This window comes from Panthera pardus, unplaced genomic scaffold, assembly GCF_024362965.1.
Source record: "Panthera pardus isolate Hobbes unplaced genomic scaffold, ASM2436296v1 HiC_scaffold_20, whole genome shotgun sequence".
Lineage (NCBI taxonomy): Eukaryota > Metazoa > Chordata > Mammalia > Carnivora > Felidae > Panthera > Panthera pardus.
Window position 1 is genome coordinate 73894352 of NW_026526766.1, and position 23902 is coordinate 73918253.

At 55.1% G+C, this 23902-nt stretch overlaps 1 protein-coding gene and 1 long non-coding RNA gene across 8 annotated transcripts in view; one reads left to right on the forward strand and one right to left on the reverse strand.

Annotated features, from left to right (window-relative positions):
* The window catches only part of COL27A1 (collagen type XXVII alpha 1 chain), a 141158-nt gene that overhangs the window by 111813 nt on the left and 5443 nt on the right, over positions 1–23902 (forward strand). For 4 of the 7 annotated variants that reach the window (XM_053908216.1, XM_053908214.1, XM_053908220.1 and 1 more), the window contains 23 exons: positions 3231–3284; positions 3415–3522; positions 4291–4344; positions 4891–4944; positions 8374–8430; positions 8621–8674; positions 9203–9256; positions 9534–9587; positions 10238–10291; positions 10612–10719; positions 11189–11296; positions 12164–12271; positions 15984–16037; positions 16450–16512; positions 16892–16945; positions 17088–17123; positions 17244–17261; positions 17493–17528; positions 17816–17842; positions 20186–20251; positions 20601–20769; positions 21688–21797; positions 23467–23685. In XM_053908216.1, coding sequence (XP_053764191.1) covers positions 3231–3284; positions 3415–3522; positions 4291–4344; positions 4891–4944; positions 8374–8430; positions 8621–8674; positions 9203–9256; positions 9534–9587; positions 10238–10291; positions 10612–10719; positions 11189–11296; positions 12164–12271; positions 15984–16037; positions 16450–16512; positions 16892–16945; positions 17088–17123; positions 17244–17261; positions 17493–17528; positions 17816–17842; positions 20186–20251; positions 20601–20769; positions 21688–21797; positions 23467–23685 — 1719 coding nt within the window. The remainder of the gene's footprint in view (positions 1–3230; positions 3285–3414; positions 3523–4290; positions 4345–4890; positions 4945–8373; positions 8431–8620; positions 8675–9202; positions 9257–9533; positions 9588–10237; positions 10292–10611; positions 10720–11188; positions 11297–12163; positions 12272–15983; positions 16038–16449; positions 16513–16891; positions 16946–17087; positions 17124–17243; positions 17262–17492; positions 17529–17815; positions 17843–20185; positions 20252–20600; positions 20770–21687; positions 21798–23466; positions 23686–23902) is intronic. The other 3 variants (XM_053908215.1, XM_053908219.1, XM_053908218.1) reach the window with 3 other exon arrangements.
* LOC109269931 (uncharacterized) lies at positions 10783–23557 on the reverse strand. The gene is made up of 4 exons (XR_002081336.2): positions 23443–23557; positions 22838–22965; positions 14488–14640; positions 10783–11147 (listed from the first exon to the last, which is right to left on the reverse strand). It is a non-coding gene; the product is annotated as an uncharacterized LOC109269931 (long non-coding RNA).

Below are 23902 nucleotides of genomic sequence, written 5' to 3' on the forward strand. Positions count from 1 at the left end.
GTAATAATGGTGGAGATGGTGAGGATGGTGATGATGGTGAGGATGATGGTGGAGATGGTGATGATGGTGGCGATATTGGTGATGGCGATGGCAGTGGCAGCAGTGGCAGTGGTGGTGACAGTGGCCACAGTGATGGGGACAGACGGTGGTGGTGCTGGTGGTGGTAGCAGCGTTCGTGTCCATATTTTGCTGTCTCTACCAATTTTCATATACTGGAGCTGGAGAGAGGTTCACTGGGGCCAGACTGAGTGCGTGCTGGGTGACGGAGGTGGTGAGAGGCTTGTATTTGAGTCTCTTTGGCATCAGGGCTGCGGGACAAGTATCTCCCACTCTGGCCAGGAAACAGTGGAGTATTTAAAAATAGAATTTTATGAGCCATCAGAGCCTTTCCAGAAATATATCTACATGGATGGGGGCCCAGCAAAAGTCTTCATTCTGGCCCCACAGCCTCACCCCACTGGCTGCTCCAGCCCTTACTCAGGATTTCCCACACCATGAGGGATGCTCCCAGCTGGAGAGGGCCCGTCACAACAAGTGGCCGGCCGCCCTGTCCTGGGGGAGACTCCCGGCATCCTGGCCCTGTGCTGAATTCTTCGGTGCTGACTCATTTCTCCTCCTGACAAGAGATCAGCCAAAGCAATCACCTCAGTGTGTTGACAAATTCCACCAGCCCCTGTACCATGATTTCACAATTTCCCAAATATGACCATCCTGGGACAGCGGTGCCCCAGACACTGAAGATCCGCGTTCCATTCCAACCTGGCTAGGTGGCCTGTGGAAAACACCTTCATGTCACTGAGCCCATTCCTTTGGCTCTCAAATGGAACAAAGAATCCCTTCCTCCCAACCCTGTGGCCAGAATTGGATGAGGTATGATGCGGAATATGGACACAGTGCCTGGCCCCTGGTTGAAGCCATGATGGTTGTTACTATTTTATTTTTGGAGGAGCAAAAGACCTTGACGTTGCTAACACAGTGCCGTCCGGTAGAAACAGAAGACAAGCTACATGTGTAATTTAAAATTTTTTAGTAGTCACATTTTAAAAATGTAAAAAGAAGTGGGTGAAATAAATTTTAATAGTCTATTTTATTGAGCTCGATATATCTAAAATGGTAACATTTGCAACATATAATCAATATAAAAATCATTAGTAAGGCATTTTGCATTCTTTTTTTTTTGTACTAAATCTATGAAATCTGATGTGTAATTTACTCTTACAGCACATCTCAGTTAGGATGCTAGATTTTCATTAGAAATACTTGATCTGTATTTAGATTCCATGAACTATACAGCTGAAAATGTAGATTCGTATCCCCAAGTTATTCCAAACATACCTACAAGTTTTATAATAACTGAATGGTCAATTTTAAGTTTAATTTTAAATCAATTAAAATTAAATTGAATTAAGAATTTGGTTCCTCTGTCCTGGTAGCCACATTTCAAGTGTTCAGTAGCCCTGTGTGGCAAGGGGCCACCAGAGTAGACAGTGCAAAAGCTAGTTCAAGACCTTTATATTAGACGTGGAGAAACTGAGGGACGTCTGGGTGCCCTAGTCAGTTAAGGGTCCGACTTCAGCCCAGGTCATGATCTCCGGGTCTGTGAGTTCGAGCCCCGCATTGGGCTCTGTGCTGACAGCTCAGAGCCTAGAACCTGCTTCGGATTCTGTGTCTCCCTCTCTCTCTCTGCCCCTACCCCGCTCATGCTGTCTCTCTCTCTCTCAAAAATAAATAAACATTAAAAAAAAGAAGTTGGGAAACTGAGGCACACAGAAGGAAAGGGAGTTGTCCAGGGTCGCATGAGGCTTTAAGCACCAGAATACAGGACAGTCTGTCCTTCCAGGATCACCATTCCCTCCTTCCTGAGGGCCCCAGAGTGGGCTGAACGGCACTTCCTTTAGGGACTGGACATCTTCTCCAGTACACTTTTGCCATGTTTTGTCTTTTGAGCAGACATCTCTCCCTTGTACTAAATCAAAGCCAGCCTCCTTGTAACTTCTGTCCACTGACCACCCCAGAGAACATAGTTGCTGCTGCCTCAGGGCAGCTGCAGAAATCTGCAGACAGAAATCCAGTCCCTCTGGGTTAGCCCATGTGTTTCCTGGTTCCTCTAAGATCCCATCTTCCTGCCCTTCCTCCATCACAGTCAGTCAGTACCTACTCCTATTCCAAGGTGGGACTATCATCTCTCTCATCCTATAGCAAGCACCTCTGTTAATGCAGCCATAGAGATTGAGTCAAACTAGCTCTTTAGTGTTTGCCAAGAATGTAGGTGTTTTTTTTCCCAGCTCCCCTTGAGGTTTGGGCCTTGAGAGAACTGTCTTCTGTGGACCATCAGGATGTCCTTTCCAAACCAGAAACACTGCCTGCCCCACCCCCTACATCCCAAACCAGTGTGGCTCAGGGTTGGGATTCTCTTCTCTCCCGCTCTTATATTCACACATGCACACTTACACGCACTCACTCACCCTGCTGAAATGTGTGGCCCTGACCAGGGCAGGGCGAGGCAGAGCTGCATTATGGGATGCCCTGTGGGGGAGGGGGCACAGCGGCCTGTTGGAGGGAGTGGCCTGGGTACCCCAGTGGGAGAGCGGGGGAGGGCAGCTGACCTTCCCCGCACAATGCCCCACTGTGACGATCCCCTCCAACTCCAGCCCCCAAGGGAGGGAGACCCTGTCAGTGGGACACGGCCCCAGGGATTGTCAGAAGTGAGCCGCAGCATCTTAGAGATGAGATGCCTCGTGTCATCAGTGGGTACCCTCAGCCCTGGATGTGGACTCAGACAGACCGACAGTTGAATCAGGGTTCTGGGCAAGTCCCTTCACCTTCTGGAAGCCCAGAGGTCACCACAGGTGGGAGGAGGCCTTGATCGGGCCCAAGACTCAGCGTGGCTGGGAGGCTGGAACAGTGCGTGGCAAAGGGAGTGCAGAGAGCTGTTCCCGTTGGGACAGCCTGGGCGCCTAGCAGCCGCCATGAAATGAGGATTTATCCCACGCTTATATGGGCCACGCACCTGGTGAGTGAGAGCAGGTTGAATTCTCAGCTCTCTGAGGCACATAGGACCCCTGTCCCCACTTTGCAGACAAAGCCTCCCATCACGGGAAGTTAGGTCACACTCAAGGTCACAGGGGCATTGAGCACGGGTGAGTTTTGCACCCAGCAGGCTGCCCTCGGAGCTAGTGCGCTAATCTTCCGTATTTCTCACCCTTTTCTTTCCCTCCTTCTCCCCTCAGGGTCCTGAAGGAAAACCAGGGAGGCAAGGCGAGAAGGGCCGGACAGGAGCCAAGGTGGCATGCCATGCTTCCTGGGGCCGTGACCTCCCCAGTCCCTCCTCCCCTCGCCCTGCCCCACGTCTCTCTCGTCTGTCTCCACCTCCCTATGGGGCCTGGTGACAGCCTGTCTCTCCTTCCACTGCAGGGTGCCAAGGGCTACCAAGGACAGCTGGGTGAGATGGGTGTCCCTGGAGACCCCGGACCCCCTGGCACCCCAGGCCCTAAAGGGTCCCGGGGCAGCCTGGGACCAACGGTGAGAACCCTCTGGGTGGGGTGGGGTGGGCTGAGGCACGGAGCAGAGGGGGGCCAAGGGCAGAAAGAGAGGTATCGCCAGCTTGACCCCTTGTCCTGGCTGCTTCTTTTGAATCATGGATCCCTTTGGGAACCTGCAGAACCCGCAGCCTCTCTCCCTGCAAAAGTACCCACAGCACCAAGTATCTCTTTCAGTTTGAAGGGGGTGGTGGGTCTTCTGAAGTCCTTCGCAGACCCAGATTGACAAGCCCCATTTTAGGAGAGGGAGAGGGGACCAGCCCCTCGTGAGTGTTTTTTAGGAAGAAGGAGTTTTCCCACTGGAAATAGCTCCATGAGGATCAGGGTGAAGGTGCTACGAATCCCTGGGGGACTATGAGGGTGTCCCGGTCTATCGCTGGCCTGCCCTGAAGGAGGGCCCCCGGGGCTCTGGCAGGTGTAGAGGGGGAAAGCAGGGGGGAGGCAGACAGGTGACGGCATCTCGGAGCTGCCAGTGTGCACTGATCAACGGCTGAGCCGTTTTGTGACACTTAAAGTGTCCACGGTGCAAATGCTCCCACCCTGGCTGATTGCATGCTGCTGCCATGATGTCACTGAATGGGCACGTGGGAGGAGCTATGCAGGACTGTGTGTTGTCCACTGCACAGACTTCGTGGGCAGAAATACGCGAGAGCGTAGGTAATAATGAAATGTAGTTATCGGGAAGGGCTGAGTTTGGAATATTTATCATCTTTGTCTTTAATATGATTGGTTTAACTGTAACCTCTTGTAGGGTGCTCCGGGACGGATGGGGGCCCAAGGAGAACCGGGACTGGCTGGTTATGATGTAAGAAAATCTCACCTACCCCCTTCTGGAATTCTGTCCTGCAGGCAGGGACCCAGGAGTGCCTCGGCCTCAGCCCCTACCACCTCCCTGCTGCGGGTGGCCCTCGGGCCACTGAAGCTCCCTGTGCCCACAGAGCAGCGTGGGGGTCAGAGGCCGCTGGTGGGCTGGGCGGGGGTGGGCAGCCAGAAGCGCCGTCCCCCTCCAAGTGCCTTCACTGAGTCCTTCCTTCCCATGGCGGGTGCCACACTCGCTCCCTGTCTGGGCGTCGCACCTGCTGTCTGCAGAAGGGAAGGGTCTTAACCCAATTCTGCATCCACGCTGGCACCCCTCTTAGAGGTGTGCCGGGGGCCAACATGGCTTGTCTGGGAGGCCAGGCCCCAGAGAGGCACAGGGCCTGCTCCGAATCACACAGCGAGGTGGGGCAGAGTCGGGACCCAAACTTACAGCCCAGATTCTTCACTTCCGAGTTCCTGTCCTTCATCACTGTGCCTCTCAAGTCCTCACTCGCCCATACGCTCTCACCTCTTGTCATCTTGTTTCCTGTAGGGACACAAAGGCGTCATGGGCCCCCTCGGACCTCCTGGACCAAAGGGCGAAAAGGTGGGTGCTCAGTCCTGGGAAGCAGGTGCTCCTTCTAGTAAGTCCCTGGGAAACAGTGGCTGGGGTCACGCGGAGGTTCACGGTCGGCTCAGCCCTGCTCGTACCACGGCTGGCCGGGAGCCATTAGACCTACATTCAACCCAGATGTACCGGGTATCAGGTCTGTGCCCAGCACCAGAACAAAACCAGACACAGCTCCTGCCTTCCCCGGGGCTTCCGGTCAGGCAGGGGGAACGGACACCAGTCAGGCACCAACCAGAACTGCAATCCCATCATCTGTGCGAACGTGAAGATTGAAGCCTTGCTTAGGAACGAGATCACCCAGTGAGAGCCAGCAGAGGGCTTAGGACAGAGAGCAAAGCCAGCCTTTCACAGCCAGGAAGGAGGCACTGAGGCAGAAGGAGGGCATGTCTGTTTCCCACTCCTTGGCTCCAGCCTCGGTAGAAGACAGGAATAGGTAGAAGAAAGCTTGCTGATGGCTGTGCCCTGCCACACCGTGCAGGTGGGGACATGGGGCCAGAGGGCCAAGGCATTGGTCTCAGGTCACATTCCAAGGCAGCACCAAGATGGCCCCGGGCCCGGGCCTTTGAGCTCCGAGTCCCCCGCTCTTGCCTCCCTCCTCCCCTGATGGCCCAGCTGGAATGCCTCTTAGCAGGCGGCCTGCCGCTGTCTCCTTGCCCCCCTGCCTCCCCAGCCCTCCTTTCTTTCGCCGAGTCAGCTACCCACTAACTACATCCCGCTGCCTGGTGAATCACCCTGGCCTGGCTTGCTGTCCAGCTGGCCCCTTCCTCCTGCTTGGAGAAGAGATCTGCAATCAGTGGGCTCCAACATCCCACAGGAAGCTGCAGGAAATGTCCCTCCTCGGCCCTCACGGTCTGCCACGGCTGGCACAGGAGGGGTTAAGACGGACCCTGAAACAAGAGGCTCCCTCTGAGCCACCTTCAGCCCCAGACCCAGTTCCTGTGGCTGCCGAGAATGGGATCCTAACCCTCAATCCGCCCTGAGCCTGCCGGGGCCTTGGGTGGGGCCCCAGGGTTCCCTGAACCTTGACGGCCTCATCGGTTAAGCGGGTGGGTAGCTCGGGAATGCGAGGCGAAGCAGGACATCACATAGATGGCAGCCAGGGGCACTTTCTTATGTATAAGGTATTGTATGAGTTCTCTCATTCATTTGGCTATCTAACAGGGACTTAGGGATTTCAAATGATTATGTGGTGTGTTCTCGGCCCTGAGCTAGGGGCTGCAGAATGATGCCCTAAAGGGCTCAGGAGTAAAAATAGGCATGAGAGCGAAGAGCCACCCACAAGCTGGAGGGTGCTGGGAGGAGTGGGAACAGGTTCGCAAGGGAGACCCCAAAACAAAACGGCCGTGTGCAAAGCTCTTGCCCGGGATGTCTCCACGGTCCCTGCCGCGACCCCCACCTGGAGGTGTCAGTGTCCCACGTGACAGATGGAGAAACTGAGTCTTCACGATGCTCAAGGACTAGGTCAGGACCGGTGGAAAGGTGGCAGGACTACGATGCAGACTGTCTGATGCCAGGCTGTGCATCCCTGGCTTTCGGAAGCAGGCACTTAGATGAGCTGATATGTCGTTCAACTCTTGAATTCCCTGTGGGGCATGTGTCTACAAAGGTGGTGTCTGGAGGGATTAGGGATGAGACTCTGGGAACAAGGAGACGGGGGCTTTACCAGCTTCCTGGTGCTAAAAACGCATCCCCGAACTAGAGCCACAATGTAAGGCAGGGCGGGGGAGAGGTGGGGAGCGGAGGAGATCTGTACAGCTGGCTTTGGGGTCAGACCACTCCTTGATTTCTGTGTGGCTTTGACTAGGACCCTTCTTTCCCTGGGCCTCAGGCTCCCCCTCTATAAAATGGGCCAGTAGGCACAGCAGTGTAGGAGTGCTGAATGGAATCTATGAAGCACGTCACGAAGTGTCGGGTACACAGAATGCACTAGGTAGACCCTGCCCCCCTCTCCATATGCGCCCTAGTCCGGCTGCTTCCCTCCACGGTGTGACTGAGACTAGGGACAAAAAGCCACAGAGAGAGGTCAGGGAAGAGAGGGAATCCCCACTCCCTGGGCCACCCCCTTGGGTACAGCCGGTTCTAAGCCTCGGGCCAAGTCCCTCCCGCCTTCAGTCTCTGCCCACAGGAGCCACAGAGGCCCTGGGCCAAAGGACTGCAGCTGCCAGCCCCCAGGACTGATTTGGGCCGGGGACAGGCTCCAGCTGCAGGGGCAGCTCCTTCTGCCTCCCAGGCTTCCCCTTCAGTCGCGGCCAACATCGAGAGGGCCCGGGGTGCCCTGGCTGGAGCCTCCTGCCCAGCACGCACCCCCATGGGAGTGGCACCGGTTGTCTGGGGCTGGAACATTCTGAGCCCCGAGGTTCTGCCGCTCGCTGTTCTGCTTACACCTTTCCTGTAGCCAGCACATGGCATCCAGCCTCCTGTCTTGGGGGTGGACCAGGGCCCAGGGCGGCCTGCCAGGGTCCCACGGCCTCGAAACCCAATCTCTCCAATCCGACTGAATCCATGCCACACGTCGCCCCTGCTGTTATTGTCAGCAATGCCCAGTTTCCTGGCCATCTGAGGCCCTACTGTGTGGGCAGTCCTGAGCTTCCCTCACGGGGTCCTCAGAGCAGCACTGCAAGGCTTCCCTGTGCTGTTTGCAGATAGGAATCTGTCTGATGGACAAGACCCCCGAATTGGCCCGCAGCTGAGTGCAACGTGGGGCAGCCCCGGGCCTGCTCTGGGGTTTTCTGGCCACTTCATTCCTGCAAAGGCCAGAGAAAGGGATTCTTACTCGGGGCTGAACAATGGAGCAGCCCACATCATCTCTCTGTGCCTCAGTGTCCTCAGCTGTAAAATGGGAAGAATAATGTATCACCTGCTGCATAGGGTTGTTGGAAGTATGCAGCCAGTGTCTGTGGCTGGCCGGTGGCAGTGCCCTTGGCTGCCAGCTGTTGGAACTATTGTCACTCCCTGAGGAGCACCACACGGGGCCTTCTCGTGTCATTTCCTGGAACTCCTCGGTATCACCATTGTCCCTTCACCCTACCTCGCCCCCATTCCCCAGCTGAGACGAAGAACTCCGAGATGGGAAGGGACCTGTTGAGGGTCTGAGCAGCTGGTCCTGTGCAAAGCTGGGCATGACCCAGGTCTCTGCTCCGAGCTACCTGGGTCTTACAGCCTGAGGGCTCCTGCTCGGGGTGCCCACCGGGGCAGACCATAAAGAACACTATGCTGTGTTCCACGATCCTGGTTGCACACCCAGGTCTGCCCTTTCCCTCTCTGGCCTCAGTCTCCCCATCTGTAACCCTAAGTAGGCTGGACTTCATCTCTGACGAAGGCCCTTTCCACGCTGTGTGGAGTATCTAGACCTCCCCAAATTCACCAGGAGCGGGAAGTGTGTCTTAAAGCCCGTTGTGTCCACAGGGGGAGCAGGGCGAGGATGGCAAGGCCGAGGGGCCCCCTGGGCCACCTGGAGATCGGGTAAGTCCCCCTTCCGGTCCCCTGGACCCCTGCCCAGGTGGAGCCCTAGCTTCTTGCTGTGGGGAGGGGGAGGGGAGATTGGCAGGGGTGAGGCTGCTGCCAGCTTGAGAGCCGGAGGCCAGTGAGACCCAGACCCAGGTCTGCATCGCCTGCACCTGGTGGCTCATATTTTGTTGTCCTTGTCATTCAGGGCCCCGTAGGCGATCGAGGAGACCGCGGGGAGCCAGGGGACCCTGGATACCCCGTAAGTATCAGAACTCCTACCCGCTGGCGGCCTCCAGCATGTTCTGCCGGGACATTCCTCAGCCCTCACAGGCGCCTGGCGGGAGAACAGCCTTCGCCAAGAGACAAGCCCTCCCTCCCACCATCAGTGCCCAGCTTGAAGCACAGACCCCCTGAAAGAGAGCTCAGGCCAGAATTCATGCTGACAGGGGGACCGTCAGAGGGAGAGGATGAGATGGGAGACAGAGACCCCTTTCCTCGCCGGGCCTCAGTCTCCCCATCCGTGGCCGGGAACAGCTCTCCCAACAGAAGCAGTGGACAGAAGCAGGACACAAGCCACTGGGGGAGCACCCGGCCCCCCCACCAGGCTCCTCCTCTCACGGGCAGGGTCATTATTCCACGGCTTTGCAGATTAGCGAGCCCAGAGAGGGGACGATGACACATGGCTATAGGAAGAGTAAGCGTTCGGGGGCTCCTCCAGGCCGGAAGATGCCCGGGCCCCCAGGCCTGCCAGGATGGGCCCCCTCACTGGTCTCTCCTTGGCTTCCAGGGGCAGGAGGGTGTGCAAGGCCTCCGTGGAGACCCAGGCCAGCAGGGCCTACCAGTGAGTGGTGCTTCCTGTCCCCCACCCGGCCCCCGCCCCGGAGGTGGGTGGACAGCAGTGGGGGAAGTAATGGCCCCTTTAAACCACAGAGGGATCCTCCCTGTGGGATAGCCTGGGGCAGTCCCCTCTGGTTTCTCCTGCCCTGATGCTTGGGGTGCCCCCAGAGCCTGCACCCCCAAACCCCTCCCACCCCTCCCCCTCCAGGCGGACACTGGCTACTGCCCTCCCCAGGGGGGAATCCTGGGGCTGCTTTGCATCATCTCACCTTGGTTTTCAGGGGCATCCGGGACCCCGGGGACGTCCAGGACCCAAAGGATCGAAAGGGGAAGAGGTGAGAGGGCTGACGTCCACAAGGGAGGCTGGGAGGGGCAGACACTGGCCCAGGCACAGAGCACGTGGGAGGCTGGGCTGGTTGGCGCCCTGCAGGGTGCTTCAGGTCAAGATCTCTTTGCTTCAAAGGGCCTGAGGGGTGGGGGTGAGGGGGATTACCAGCCCAGTATGCGGGGCCTCCAGGAGGGGGACTTTCCTGTCTTGTACCCAGAGCCCTTATGTCTGCCTCCACTGAGGCACTGAAGTTGTTGGGCCAGTGCTGTCTTAATGCCCTCAACCTCCCCTGCCCCCCCACCCCCCACCACTGTCCCAGGCCACAGGGATATAGCCACACTCTGAGGATCAAAGGAGCTCCCGGGCTCAGGTTCCCACTAGGAAATTGCCGTACCTAGAGCCTCTGTAGCAAGGGGAGCCAGAGGGGGCCCAGGGCCCAGAGCAGGGGCAGTGACAGCACTGGCAGGTTCCAAGGCCAGCCTGCCCCTGGGCTTCCAGGCCGGGGCTCTTGGGCCCATGTGCAGATTCAGATGCTGCCCAAGAGGTAGAGGGACAGGCCACACAGGGGCCCCATAATCCTCTCAGCACCTGTCCCAGAAATCCTAGGGGTCTGTCCTCTTCCAGGCAGCTTCCATCATGTGCCCCTTGATTTTTCAGGGACCAAAGGGAAAGCAAGGCAAGGCAGGGGCACCTGGACGAAGGGGGATTCAGGTGAGTGACCCATGCACGGCTGGTTCTCTCCCTCCTGCCTCCCAGCCCTCCCCAGAAGCCCTCCCCAGCTTTTTTTTTTAATGTTTATTTATTTTTGAGGGAGAGAGAGAGAGAGAGAGAAAGCGCATGAGCAGGGGAGGGGCGAAGAGAGAGCGGGAGCCACAGAATCCAAAGCAGGCCCCAGGCTCTGAGCTGTCAGCACAGAGCCCGATGCGGGGCCTGAACCCACAATCCACGAGATCATGACCTGAGTTGAAGTCAGACATTCAACCAACTGAGCCACCCAGGCACCCCATCACCAGCTTCTTTTATACCTCCAGGGCCTGCAGGGGCTGCCAGGGCCTCGGGGCGTGGTGGGGAGACAGGGCCCCGAGGGTATGGCTGGACCAGATGGGTTTCCTGGCCGGGATGGTCAAGCAGGACAGCAGGTGAGCAGGGGTTAACAGATGGTGTCTTGTGTGTGTTGGGGGCAGGGTGGGATGGGGGGTGGGGTTCTGCCATAGGCCATGGGCCAGGAGAAGCAGGTTTGGAAACTTGCATGGGGCAGAACCAACATATCCGGAAGTTTCCTGCATGGGCAGTGGCCTCAGTCCTTGGGACCTGGGAATGTGGCCCTTCTGACTGTCCATGTTTGCACCCAGAAGGTCCTGCCCCATCCAGTGCAGGGAACTTCTGCCTTTAAGGTCCCTCTTCCTCCCTACCTGCAAATGCGCAGCTCCTGGTGTTTCACTGGTCCAGCTGTCCTCACACACACAGGCAGGATGACCTCCCCCGTGGAGTCTGACCTCCCCCTTCCAGGTCCACCCAGAGTCCACCGGGACTTTGGAGTCATTCTGCCTCCTTGGCTGCCTATTTCCTGAAACACAAGAGATCCCCTTTTGCCATCTTTCTTTACAGGGGGAGCAGGGAGATGATGGGGACCCTGGCCCCATGGGCCCTGCGGGGAAGAGAGGAAACCCAGGTGTGGCTGGCTTGCCTGGAGCACAGGGGCCCCCAGGATTCAAGGTCAGACTCTTGTTAATACACTTACCCACCCCTGGCACCCTTTCAGCCTTGGTACTAACCATAATGGCACTAAGCAGTGTCATTATGGGCACCCATGTCCCACAGCCCATGTGAAAATGGAGTTCCTGTCGCTGACATTTCTCAGGGGTCCCTGCCCCAGGCTTGAACCTGGCTTATAGGAAAGTGTATCCAGGTAGCAAATAATTATAGAAGGCACCCTCCAGGCCTTAATAAAACAGGCAAACTGGTTACTAAGCTGTCCTTGGGCGCCCTCTTGTGGGCCTTCGTGGAACAAAGGCAAGGTAGCGCTCCCAGCCAGGACCTCCTTCTAACAGGCTTCTTTTTAGAAAGCTTCCCTGAGCGGTGGGGAGGCAGTCCTGAGTCGGTCTGAGCCCAGGACTAGACACAGAAGGGGAGACTGAGATGGATGAGTCAGACATGACTCCTCCTGCCCTCCCCAAGCTCGAGGTTTAGTTGGGGGAGAGGCTGGAACCCTCTGCGGGAACAGCAGGCAGAGGGAGAGGTGGCCTTGGCCCAGGGAGGGTTTAAATGAGGTGAACAGGGGAGGAATGGCTGGAGCAGGGGTGCGGAGCTGGGAACTTTGTGGTCTGCTGGGAGGAAACAGTGTCGAGGAGAGGCAGGGTGGGGAGTGGAGGGGAAGTTGGAGCTTGAATGCCACAGTAAGGAAAAGAGGCTGTCCTCTCAAGGAGGCTGAAATTCTGAGCCCCCACCAGGCCTGTATCTGAGCCCAAGAATCCTGAGATGTCGGTTGACCCTGTGGAATCACTCTCTTGGATCTCCCTGCCCCTCCCCTAGAACCATGTCCCCATTTGGTCATTTTGATATTTTGGGTTTTTTTTTTTTAAGGGTGAAAATGGATTGCCTGGGCAGCTGGGCCTGTCTGGCAAACGAGGGACAGCAGGTGGAACCGGGCTTCCTGGGAACCAGGGGGAGCCTGGATCCAAAGGCCAGCCGGTGAGTGAGCCCCGGGAATACAGATGTTCTCACACACACATGCACACAAATACTCATGTTCACACATGCACGCACAGGCCCAGAAGCCTCCCTCCTGCTCTGTGACAAGGGCAGAGCAACAGCCTCTCTGGGCACCAGATGCTCGTCTGCCTCCCCTGAGCAGGGTGGCAGGAGGGAGGAGGCTCAGAAATGAGATCTGAGGGGCGCCTGGGTGGCTCAGTTGGTTGAGCGTCCGACTTCCGCTCAGGTCATGATCTCACAGCTCGTGATTTCGAGCCCCGTGTTGGGCTCTGTGTTGACAGCTCAGAGCCTGGAGCCTGCTTTGGATTCTGTGCCTCCCTCTCTCTCTGCCCCTAACCCACTCACATTCTGTCTCTGTCTCTCTCAAAAATAAAAATAAACATTAAAAAAAATTTTTTTTTTAAAAAGAAATGAGATCTCAGTGGTCCCTTCAGAATGAGGAGATGTGGATCGCCATCTGAACCTGAAGTAGCCTTGTATCTATCTAAGAAGCTCATTCTGTGATTTAAAAAGCATCTCACAAGGAAAACTCTGGGCTCAGATGACTACAGTGGAGAATTCTAGCAAAAGTTTATGGAAGAAGTACTACTCATTCTTCATAAACTTTTCCAGAAAATTGAAGAGGGGGGGCACTAATTCCCAACCTAGTCTATGAAACTGACATTTACCCTGATGTCAAAGCTGGACAGAGACATTGCAAGAAAATTACAGACCAATATATCTCATAAATAGGAATACAAAAGTTTTCAATACAATTTTAGAAATACCAATCTAAGAATATATAAAAAGGGTAGTACATCAAGACCAAATGAGGGGTGCCTGGGTGTCTCAGTCAGTTGAGCATCCGACTTCAGCTCAGGTCATGATCTCGTGGCTCGTGGGTTCAAGCCCCACATCAGGCTCTGTGCTGACAGGTCAGGGACTGGAGCCTGCTTCGGATTCTGTGTCTCCCTCTCTCTCTGCCCCTTGCCTGCTCGCACTCTGTCTCTGTCTCTCAAAAATAAACAAACATTAAAAAATTAAAAAAAAAAAAAAGAATGATTGACTGAATTTTTTCCCCAAGAAGCAGAAAAGAGTCAAAGATATGTGTTTTCATTACTTCGAAGTTTATTTTATTTATTTATTTTGAGAGAGAGAGAGAGAGAGAGAACACGGGCGTGTGTGCTGGGAGGGGCAGAGAGAGGAGGAGACAGAATCCCAAGCAGGCTCCACACTGTCAGCGCAGAGCCCAATGCAGGGCTTGAACTCACAAATCGTAAGATCATGACCTGAGCCGAGATCAAGAGTCAGACGCTTACCCAACTGAGCCACCCAGGCACCCCTATTCTCATTACTTCTATTCAATATTGTACTGGCAGCTCTAGCCGATGCCATAAGGAATAAAAAAAATAAATAAAAAGCATTCATGTCAAAAAGGAAGAGGTGAATCTTTTTGTTTGTAGATAAAATGATTATCTATATAGAAAATCCGGTGGAGGGGCACCTGGGTGGCTCAGTCAGTTAGGCGTCTGACTTCGGCTCAGGTCATGATCTTACGGTTTATGAGTTCGAGCCCCGCCTTGGGCTCTGTGCTGACAGCTCAGAGCTTGGAGCCTGCTTAGGGTTCTGAGTCCCACTCTCTCTCTCTCTGCCCCTCCCCTGCTTGTGCTTGTTCTCTCTCTCTCTCAAAAGTGAATAAACATTAAAAAAAATTAAAAATAAAAAAAAATCCAGTGGAATCTACAGGAAAGCTACTAGGACAAGTGAGTATAGCAAGATGGCTGGACGCCAGCTCAATATGCACAAATGAACTAAATCTCGGGGCACCTGGGTGGCTCAGTGGGTTAAGCGTCCGACTTCGGCTCAGGTCATGATCTCATGGTCCATGAGTTCAAGCCCTGCATCAGGCTCTGTGCTGACAGCTGAGAGCCTGGAGCTTGCTTCGGATTCAGTGTCTCTGTTTCTTTCTGCCCCTCCCCCACTCAGGTTCTGTCTCTCAAAAATAAATAAACTGTTAAAAAACATGAACTGAATCTCTATGCACTAGCCATGATCAGAACTTGAAATCTGAAAAGCAATACTGTTAATAATAGCAGAGGAAATAGGAAATACTTAGAGACACATGTGACAAGAGGTGTACAAGACACGTGGGCTGAAAACCTGCAAAGCATTTCTGAAATAAATTGAGGGAGACCTAACTAAACGGAGGAACTTACTGTGTTCGCTGGTCAAAAGCGCAACATTGTTAAGATGTCGGTTTTCCTCCAGTTGGTATCTGGATTCAACGCAATCCCAATCAAAATCCCATCAAGGCTTCCTTGTGGAAAATAGGAAGCTGCGTCTAACATTCGCTTGGAAATGTGAAGGATCTGGAAGAAACAAAGCAACTTGAAGAAATGGGCGAGTTGGAGGACTTGTAGTATTTGATTCCAAGCTACAGGAATCAAGAAAGTGTGGTATTGCCATAAACATACTAATAACAGATCAAAGGAACAGCATAGAGAATCCACATGTGTAGTCACACACGTGTATGGATAACTGGTTTTTGACAAAGTTGCAAAAACGATTCAGTGGATACAGAACAGTCTTTTCCAGCAAATGGTACCGGGACAATTGGATACCTTATACCCTGTACAGAAATTAACTCCACATCGATCATACACCTAAAACTGTAAAACTTTTAGAAGAAAGGGTAGAAGAAAATCTTTGAGACCATGGGTTATACAAAGATTTCTTAGATATGACAGCAAAATCATGACCCATTAAAAAAAATTGATAAAGTGGGCTTTATCAATATGGAAGGCTTTTGCTCTTCAAAGGTAAGAGAATAAAAAAGACAAGCCACAGGCTAAGAGGAAGTACAAATCATATATCTAGTAAAGGATTTGTATCTAGGATATGTAAAGAACTCTCAAAGCTCATTAATAAGAAAAGGAGTAGCCCAATAAAGAAATGAGGCAAAAGACTTTAGATGCTTCAGAGAAGACAGACGGATGGCGGATAAGCACATAAAAAGATCAGCATCGCTAGTCTTTAGGCAAATGCTCATTAAAACCATAATGAGGTGCCATTGCGCACCTGTTGGAATGGTAACACTTTTCAAAGGCTGAGCACACCAAGTGTTGGCAAGGGTGTGGGGCACCTGGAACTCTCCTACTCCGCTAACAGGGATGTAAAATGGTGCAACCACTTTGGAAAACAGCTGGGCGCTTTCTTTAAAAGTTAAGCACGCACCTACGGTATAATCCCGGCCTCCAGAATCGTTCACACCCCATCGCTCCCCACAATGGCATCTGGGTGAATATGAGCAAGTTCCTGCTCTCTCTGAGCCTCGGTTTTCTCATCTGTGAACAGGGCACACTGTGCCCCCCTGGGCCAATGCAGGAATGCAAAGCACCTGGCACATTGCAGGCCCACAGCTAATGGTTATTCTGAGGGACGCAGTCCTTGGGAAAGCCTTTGGGATGGGTGGGGAAGAGCCTGTGGGTCCTATCATCCTCTTCCTTGAAGACCTGGGACGGGAGAGCCTAAGAGTTCTAGAGCATTCTCACCCGACAGAGGGCATACAGTGTCCAGTGTGTGAGCTCTTCACCCTCGCCAAGGTGGAGCCGCTGATGTCCCTGGGAGAAGGCAGGCCCAGAGGTCCTGGGTGGTTGGCTGGGCATCTTTGTCCTGGCCCCACTCACCCCATCTCATTCTGCTCCCCGCACAGGGCGACTCTGGCGAGATGGGCTTCCCGGGAATGGCTGGCCTCTTTGGACCCAAGGTACAGATTCCTACTCCATATCGTTCCTGTTGGGGTCCCATCCATCTACCTAGTTCGTCCATTTATCCATTTACTTTTGCAACAAGTTTTTCATAAGCACGTACAGTGGTGGGCCGGAAAAGAGTGAGAATCGAGCACGGATACCCTCGTTCCCCAGAACTCACATTCCAGCAGACCTGGGTTCTAAGCCCAGCTCCCCAGTTTATCTGCCCTGTGCCTTAGGCAGGTTACTTTGGATCTCCAATTCTCAGTTTTGCCATCTATAAAATGGGTGTGATAACCATAGAGGGTCGTTGAAATGGTTAAGAACAGAGGCTTACACTATATAAGCACAGAGCCAGCACACTCTGCTACCTGCTTAGTAATTGTCAAGCCACCCAGACACAGACAGCCCTTCTTCTGCCTCCCACAGGGCCCTCCTGGAGACATCGGCTTGAAAGGCATCCAGGGCCCTCGGGGGTCCCCTGGCTTGATGGTGAGTCCTCTCCTTGTCTGTCCTAGTGGGGATAGTCGCCCTGGCCAAAGGCTGGCCAGCCATCCGCTGGGTGGATACAGGCCTTATTCCTCCTGCTCCTTCAGACTTGGGCCCGCAGCCTTCTATCCCCTTGCCTGTGCCCTTTCTGCCCAGCTGGGTTGCCGCCTCCCCCTTTTACCTGCTCCCCTCCCCCCACTCTTCGTAGCCCACCCCAAGGCACACAGGAGGGGCCCCCGGAGGTGCATGGCCTGGCCCCTGTTTGAGGAAGTCTCCCTTCCATCCCAATGGGACACTCAGGCTGCCGTCCACTCTCCTGTCCCTGTGACTCAGTTCCCCAGGCCCTAGGACGAGAACACACAAGCCTTTCTGTCTCCTTTAGGGAAAGGAAGGCATCATTGGCCCCCTCGGAATCCTGGGACCTTCAGGACGCCCGGTATGTGTAGGGGGCTGACCAGAAAGACTGCTGAGGCAAGCTTGTCTCTGTGACCCAGAGCCAGTCTGAGCCTCAGTTTCCCCATCTTGGAAATAGAACTTCCCCTCTGAGTCCTCTCTTACTGGGCCATGATTTATTGCAGGGTCCAAAGGGCGACAAAGGCAGCCGAGGGGACTTGGTGAGTCGATGGGTGCAGGGGGCAGCACTCCAGTGGGTAGGGGTGGGGTGGGGGACAAGGACGGGGGCACAGCTCAGCCCTATCCCCTAACTGTCTCTCTCTGCTTCTGTCCTCCTCCAGGGACTGCAAGGTCCGAGGGTGAGTGGGCTGGGGTATGAGGGCTGGTGGGATGGGGATGGGGGTGGGGGGGTGGTGATGACCACTGAAGTCCTCAGGCACCTTCTTTCCCTTTGGACCTCAGTCATCCCATCCGTACCCGTCTGTGCTGGAGGTACGACTGTCCTGGGTCTCAGGTCCACTTGAGGAGGCCTGGGGTGGGGAAGATGGAGGGCCTTTGACCAGGTCCTCACTGTTCTTATTTCCCTCCAGGGTCCTCCTGGTCCCAGAGGCCGGCCTGGCCCACCGGTAGGTATCATGCTCGGTGCCCTTGAACTCCAGGGCAGGTGACAGAGCTCCTTTGAATGAGGCCCAAGGCTTTGCTGGCAGGTGCTTGTCTTGGCCCTGACCCTGCAGGGCTCACAAGCTTCCACAGACTTCCAGGAGAGTGTGGAGCACAGACTCTGCCTCCAGAAGAGCAGAGACCAGCTCTGCGTGTCCCCTGTGCCCGGGTGGCCCCTCCAGGCTCCTGACAGCCCCTGAGGACTCCAGCACCCAGACCCCATCAAATACTGACTGAGGCTCTTCCTTTTCAGGGTCCTCCAGGGAGCCCTATCCACTTTGTAAGTTGGAGAATGTTCTCTTTGGCCTCCTTGGGGTAAGGCCTGGGAGTGTGGGGGGATGGTTGGCAGCTGACCTCGTTCTGGTCACAATGGCTAGAACCCTAAGCTAGGCCCAGGGATGCCCACGTGGTTTTGTCCCCCCACACCGGACCCTGGACCCTAAAGCAGCAGAAAGAGGCCAGAGGGTGGGGAGTTGATGTTTTAGCCAGGATGTGCTCCTGACTGGGAACCCAGGGGGACACTCCAGCGGCCGGGCCCCTGGTCCTGATCCTGTTAGTGTGCTCGGTACAGATCAGCTGACTGCCGAGGATCTAAACAGGTTCTGATATCAATTCAAGCTTGACCCAGGGTGGCCGTTTCCCATTCCCAAGAGCAATTCTGGGACACCAGCCGAGTGCCCTACAGTTCAACTCCATTCTGACACTGTGTATCAGGAGAAAGCATTAGACCCCACTGGTTCTCAGTCCTACGGGACCCATCCCCCATCCTGCCCACCTCAGATGCCTGGTTGTCACCTGTGCTTCTACCAACTGGCTGTAAAGCGGAGGTCCCCATGCCCCTCATTGGGGTCAGTTAATTTGCTATAGCAGCTCACAGAGCAGAGAAACGTTTCACTTACTAGATGACCGGTTTATTATAAAAGGAAATCACTCGGGAATAGCCAGACAGAAGACAGGCACAGGGCAAGTCATGAGACAGAGGCTCAGACTCGCGTGCCCTCTCTGGGTGGCCACTCTCCCCAGAAGTCAAGGTCTCTGAGTGCCATCCCTTTGGGGTTTTAGGGAGGCTTTGTTACATAAGCGTGATTGATGAAATCATTGGCCATTGGTATTGATCCAAGGCCTCCAAGGAGTCCCTCCCCGTGTTACCACTGTGCTGGCTGACTGTGACAGTCAGGCCCTGACGGTGTCCCCGGGAATGGCTGAGGGGGAGGGCTGAACGGAACAGGAGCCCTCGTGCCACTAGGCCCCTCGGAGCTCTGCTCTTCTCATCTCTCAGCATCTCACTGTCCGTCCCCCCAGCATCATCCACCAAAATAAACTGATGGCTCTGACCTCTCACTCTGCACCGACCCCAGCCCTTCTCTTCTCTAAGGAAGCCAGACAGCTAGGGGAAAGTAAAGAGATCTGGGGGTGGGGGGGGGGGAACCTTTCCCTCTAAAAATGGAAAATTCAAGGAATTTGAATTTTTTTTTGCATAAGAGCTGATATATTGAGTGTTTGTGATAGGCAGACACCGTTAGATGTGCTTTTCACGGATTAGCTCACTGATTTCCTCTCAAGGTTCTGAGAGTTTTATAATCATGCCCATTCTCAGGGTCCTGATGCAGAGAGACGGTAAGCAACCTGCCCAGATCATGCAGTTAGCAAGCAGCAAGGCTGAGATGTGAACTTGAGAAATACCTGTAGAGTCCGGGCTCTGGACCTCTCGGGCTTTGCTCTCCGTCCTGCTCTCCCTGTCACTGTTCTCATGGCAAGACCGCTGCTGTGCTTCTGGAAAGTCCAGTGCTAGGGTTGCAGGCACAGGTGTGTGGTTGACAGCTACAGTGCAAACCAGAGGAGAAACACAGGCACTGCCGACACACAGAGAAAGGAACCGCACCCAGCCTGGGGGCGGGAGCCCGATGAAGGATTTCCCGAGGAAGCTGACATGTAGGATGAGTCCAGGGCAGGGCTACTCAACTGCAGCCTTTACCAACAAATGATTCTTTGCTACGAGTGATTTTAGGGTGTTTAGCAGCGTGCCTGGCCTCTACCCGCTAGATGCCAGAAGCAACCCCTCCTCCAGTTGTGACAGCCAAGAATGTCTCTAGATATAGCCAAATGTCCCCCAGGGGGCAACACTGCCCCTAGTTGAGAACCACTGGATTAGGAGATAGCCAGATGGAGCATTGGAGGGTAAGAAGAATGATCCAGGTGATGGAAACAGCATGCGCAAAGGCCCCGTGGCTAGATAGAGCATGGTGCTTAGCGATTTGGGAACACAAGAGTGCGTCTGGTGCACAGAGTTTGTGTGACCAAGAGAAGAGAGTCTGGGCCAGAGACCACAACACTCAGCTCAGGTCTTGTAACCATGTGGAGGAGTTTGTACTTAATCCTGAGGGTGATGGAGAGCTAGGGAAGGCCTGGAGAAAGGGAGTGGAAGGGTCAGCTCTGACTCCGTTTGTAAGTGGAGGAAAGACAGAGAGTTCCACAGGAGGCAGGCGACTTGGCCGTGATACCACCCGGGAAGGTGGCTGGGAGAGCTCGTGCTCAGACCCTGGGTTTCCCTCTTGGTGAGTCTGGGGAGGTCTTGGGGCCAGGAGTGGGGACAGGATGCACACCCCGTCTCCTTTTTGCACAGCAGCAAGATGACCTTGGAGCAGCTTTCCAGACGTGGATGGACACAAATGGCGCACTGAAAGCAGAGGTACCTCCGGGCCCCCTGCCTGCATGAGATCCCCTCCTGGGGGAGACAGAAGGAATGGCTCGTGTGTGGTCAACAGCCTCCATGTGGCCTGCACCGAGCGTCCCACAGCTTATTTGTTCCCTGAGCTGGAGCTGGCAGCTGGGGGAGTCGATGCTGGCCCTCCACTCCCCTTACGCTTCCAGACTCTGGGGCAGCCCCCATCCCATCCCTGGCCCTCAGTTTCCCTACCTGTTAAGTGGGGGGAGCCGCATCATCTCCCAAGTGCAAGAACTTGCGGCTGCAGAGGCTTAGACCTCGGGCCGGGCCGGGACCTCAACGAGCCGGTGACCACCTTCTCTCCTCATGACAGGGTTACAGCCATCCAGACCGGCTGGTGCTGGACCAGGGAGGGGAGATCTTTAAAACCTTACACTACCTCAGCAACCTCATCCAGAGCATTAAGACGCCCCTGGGCACCAAAGAGAACCCTGCCCGGGTCTGCCGAGACCTCATGGACTGTGAGCAGAAGATGGTGGACGGTACGAGGGCCTGTGGGGTCTGAAGACAAGGCTTCCGCCCCTCGGGGTGGAGCGGGCCGGGCAGGGGAGGTCCAGGAGGGGCTGGGGGAGATGGGGCATTGGGGTCTTGGCTCACTGGGACCAAGATTCTGTCCTTGGGGAGACAGGCACCTGGGGTGGTCGTTTATCCGCTCAACAAACAGTCACTGAGCCCCGCAAGGCAGGCCCTGTGCTTCCCGGGGTGTGGGGGAATGCTTGCACCCTTTCAGAGCCCACAGTTCTGCAAGCTGGGGACAGCCGTTTCAGTGCAAGGAGATAAGAGCCTTGTCGGGACAAGCCTCCAAGGGCGAGAACAGGGCAGGGGACTGGGTGGGGGGGGGGGCTGTCAGGGATTCTCTGAGAGCCAGGATCCCCCCCCCTTCCCGTCCACACCTCTTCTCTCCACTGACAACAAGGTACATTAGTGGCCGGTTGTCCTGCTCTTTCAGCTGTGGGGCCTTCGGCTCCCTTGGAAGGCCTGTGGGGAAACCGGGGGCCGGCAGAGGTGTCTAGCCGGTGGGGTGGAGGCCTGATTCCCGCCCCTCCCCCCTGCAAGCCTTGGGGGAAGAGCCCCTTCACCCAGATGATCCCTAAATCCCTTGGGCGAGTGATTCCGCCTCTCTCAACCTCAGCTGTCCCCTCTGTAAAATGGACGCTTCACAGGAGCACCAGAGGCAAGGGCTCAGCCTTGTGGCCCCTCCAGGGCCTCTGCCAGCTGTGAGCTCTGCCCAGAGGCCTTGTTCCCATCTCAAGGGCTCATGGAATCCTTTTCTGCTCCCTTCCCCGACGTCGTGCCCCGCTGGGGCTCCGCGGGTCACCAGGGGTGCGGTCCACCTGCAGAACCAAGCCCCGGGCTCCTCCCCACATACACATACCATCCCCCGTCCATGCTGCCTGCAGGTACCTACTGGGTGGATCCAAACCTTGGCTGCTCGTCCGACACCATCGAAGTTTCCTGCAACTTCACACATGGTGGACAAACGTGTCTCAAGCCCATCACGGCCTCCAAGGTCTGCTCCCCCCACCCCGCCCCGACACTGACCGGTCCTCTCTGCCCCTCCCCTGCCCAGGGCTCCAGCCCACCCAAGTTATGGTCTGAGCCTCGGCTGTCTTGCTGCCTGGCTGTTTGTGAGCCTGATTCCTCTTCTGTAAACTGGGGACGAATCCTTCTAAATCTGTGGTTGCCAAACCCTTTCGAGTTGTATGATGAGGTTAGTGGTGTTTCCTTCAAGTAGAACTTTCTGCCTAATACCAAAAACAGCAATAGTGGGCCCAGCTGGCCTGGCTTGGAGAGCCGCGAACCATCAGTACAAAATAAGTCCGTGTGATGCTCACCGAGGACGCGCTGCCTCAGCTGTGTGTGCACACGTTTCACGGATGCTCAGTGCCTGCTTCCCACGTGCCCGTCTCTGGGCTGAGGATTTGAGGTGGCTCAGGGCAGGTCAACAAGAAACCAGGACAGGTGGCGGCACTGAGGCATCACCACCCCCCCTGCCCGGGGTACCCTGCGGTGTATTGTGGGTCTGCGGGGTCAGCAAATCCTCCATATGGGAGGACTTATGCTACAGTGGGAGGAGCCCATTGGCCTGCAGGGGAGGGGTGGGGGCAGAGAACCCCTGCATCCCATCCCATCAGGCCTCCCGAGGAAGCTCCAGGAGCTGCCCCGTGCTGACCGGCTCTGACCCCGAGTTTAAGAATCTGCACGTGGGCCAGCTAGTCAGCGAGTCTTGTCGGGTGGCCAACATGTGCCAGACGCAGGAAACACAGTAGCCTCATCAGTGCCCACCCCCACCCCAGCCAGGCTCTTTCCCCTCTGACTCTGAGTCTGGGGTTTGGGAACCCCCACGTCAAACCTCCCCAGCAGAGGGGTGAGGCCAGAGATGGCCCCTGCACTGGCCATCCCACCAGGAACAGTGGCCACCGTTTTGTGCCGGTCTCAGCCTATAAATAACCAACGTTGCAGCTGGGCCAGCCCTTGTGGTTCTTATTATGATTGCAAGGTGCCCTTCGCTACTAAGAAACTTTGAAAAAGTACAGATTTGTTACTTACCGGACCTGAAAATCACACAGCACATCGGGGGCGCACAGCCAGGTCGCTGGTGGAGAGAGGCGTGTGTGCAGGGGCCTGGGGTTCTGCTTTTATTGGGGTCCAGGGTGGGGGCTTAGGGCTCCTCAGCACTTCCGTTACAAAAAGACAAAACCAATGGTCAGGGCTTAAGCTGCATCCACTGAAGCCATAAATCCTGTCCTTGTTGGTTATTGGGACTGCCATTTCTGGGGCCTTGGGACTTAGAAAGGGTGGGGAGGGCACTTCTCATATTCCCCCTGTTCCAAGAGCCTCTTGATCTACTTCCTCTTCCTCTCTGGGCCTCAGGATCCCAGCTCAGCTCCAAAGACAAACCCCCTCCCACACCCATGCCATGGGGGAGGAATCAGGTGACTCCGGAACCCTCATAGCTGTGGCCTCGGTTCTTTCCCGTCCTTGTTACTCCTTGGCTGTGGACTGGCTCACACTGGACCTCTATGTCCCTGTCTCCAGTGGGCACGCGTCTGGGGGCAAAGCTGGGAAAGGCTCACCAGGAAAGAGCTTCTCTCTGCGCCTTCCAGAGAGAGGTGAGGATATTTGAGAGCCTCGGGCAGCCGGCCTGACCCTACCTCACTGCCGTGTTTCTGCCACAGGTCGAGTTTGCTGTCAGCCGGGTCCAGATGAATTTTCTGCACCTGCTAAGCTCTGAAGTGACACAGCACATCACCATCCACTGCCTTAACATGACCGTGTGGCAGGAGGGCACGGGGCAGACCCCAGCCAAACGGGCTGTGCGCTTCCGGGCGTGGAACGGGCAGATCTTTGAAGCAGGTGGTCAGTTCAGGCCAGAAGTGTCCATGGATGGCTGCAAGGTAACCAACCCTTGGGGCCCCTCCTGGGCCTCTCATGCATGAACATAGCAGTTAATTATATTATAAAACTATAAAATTACTCATAACAATTATTATAAAATTATACATAACAATTAATGTAATACACGTTAGCACATTACATTAGTATGTTAGTGTAATATAGTATATTGTATTAGCATAATTAGCAAATACATACAATCTTTATCTTTGCGTAATA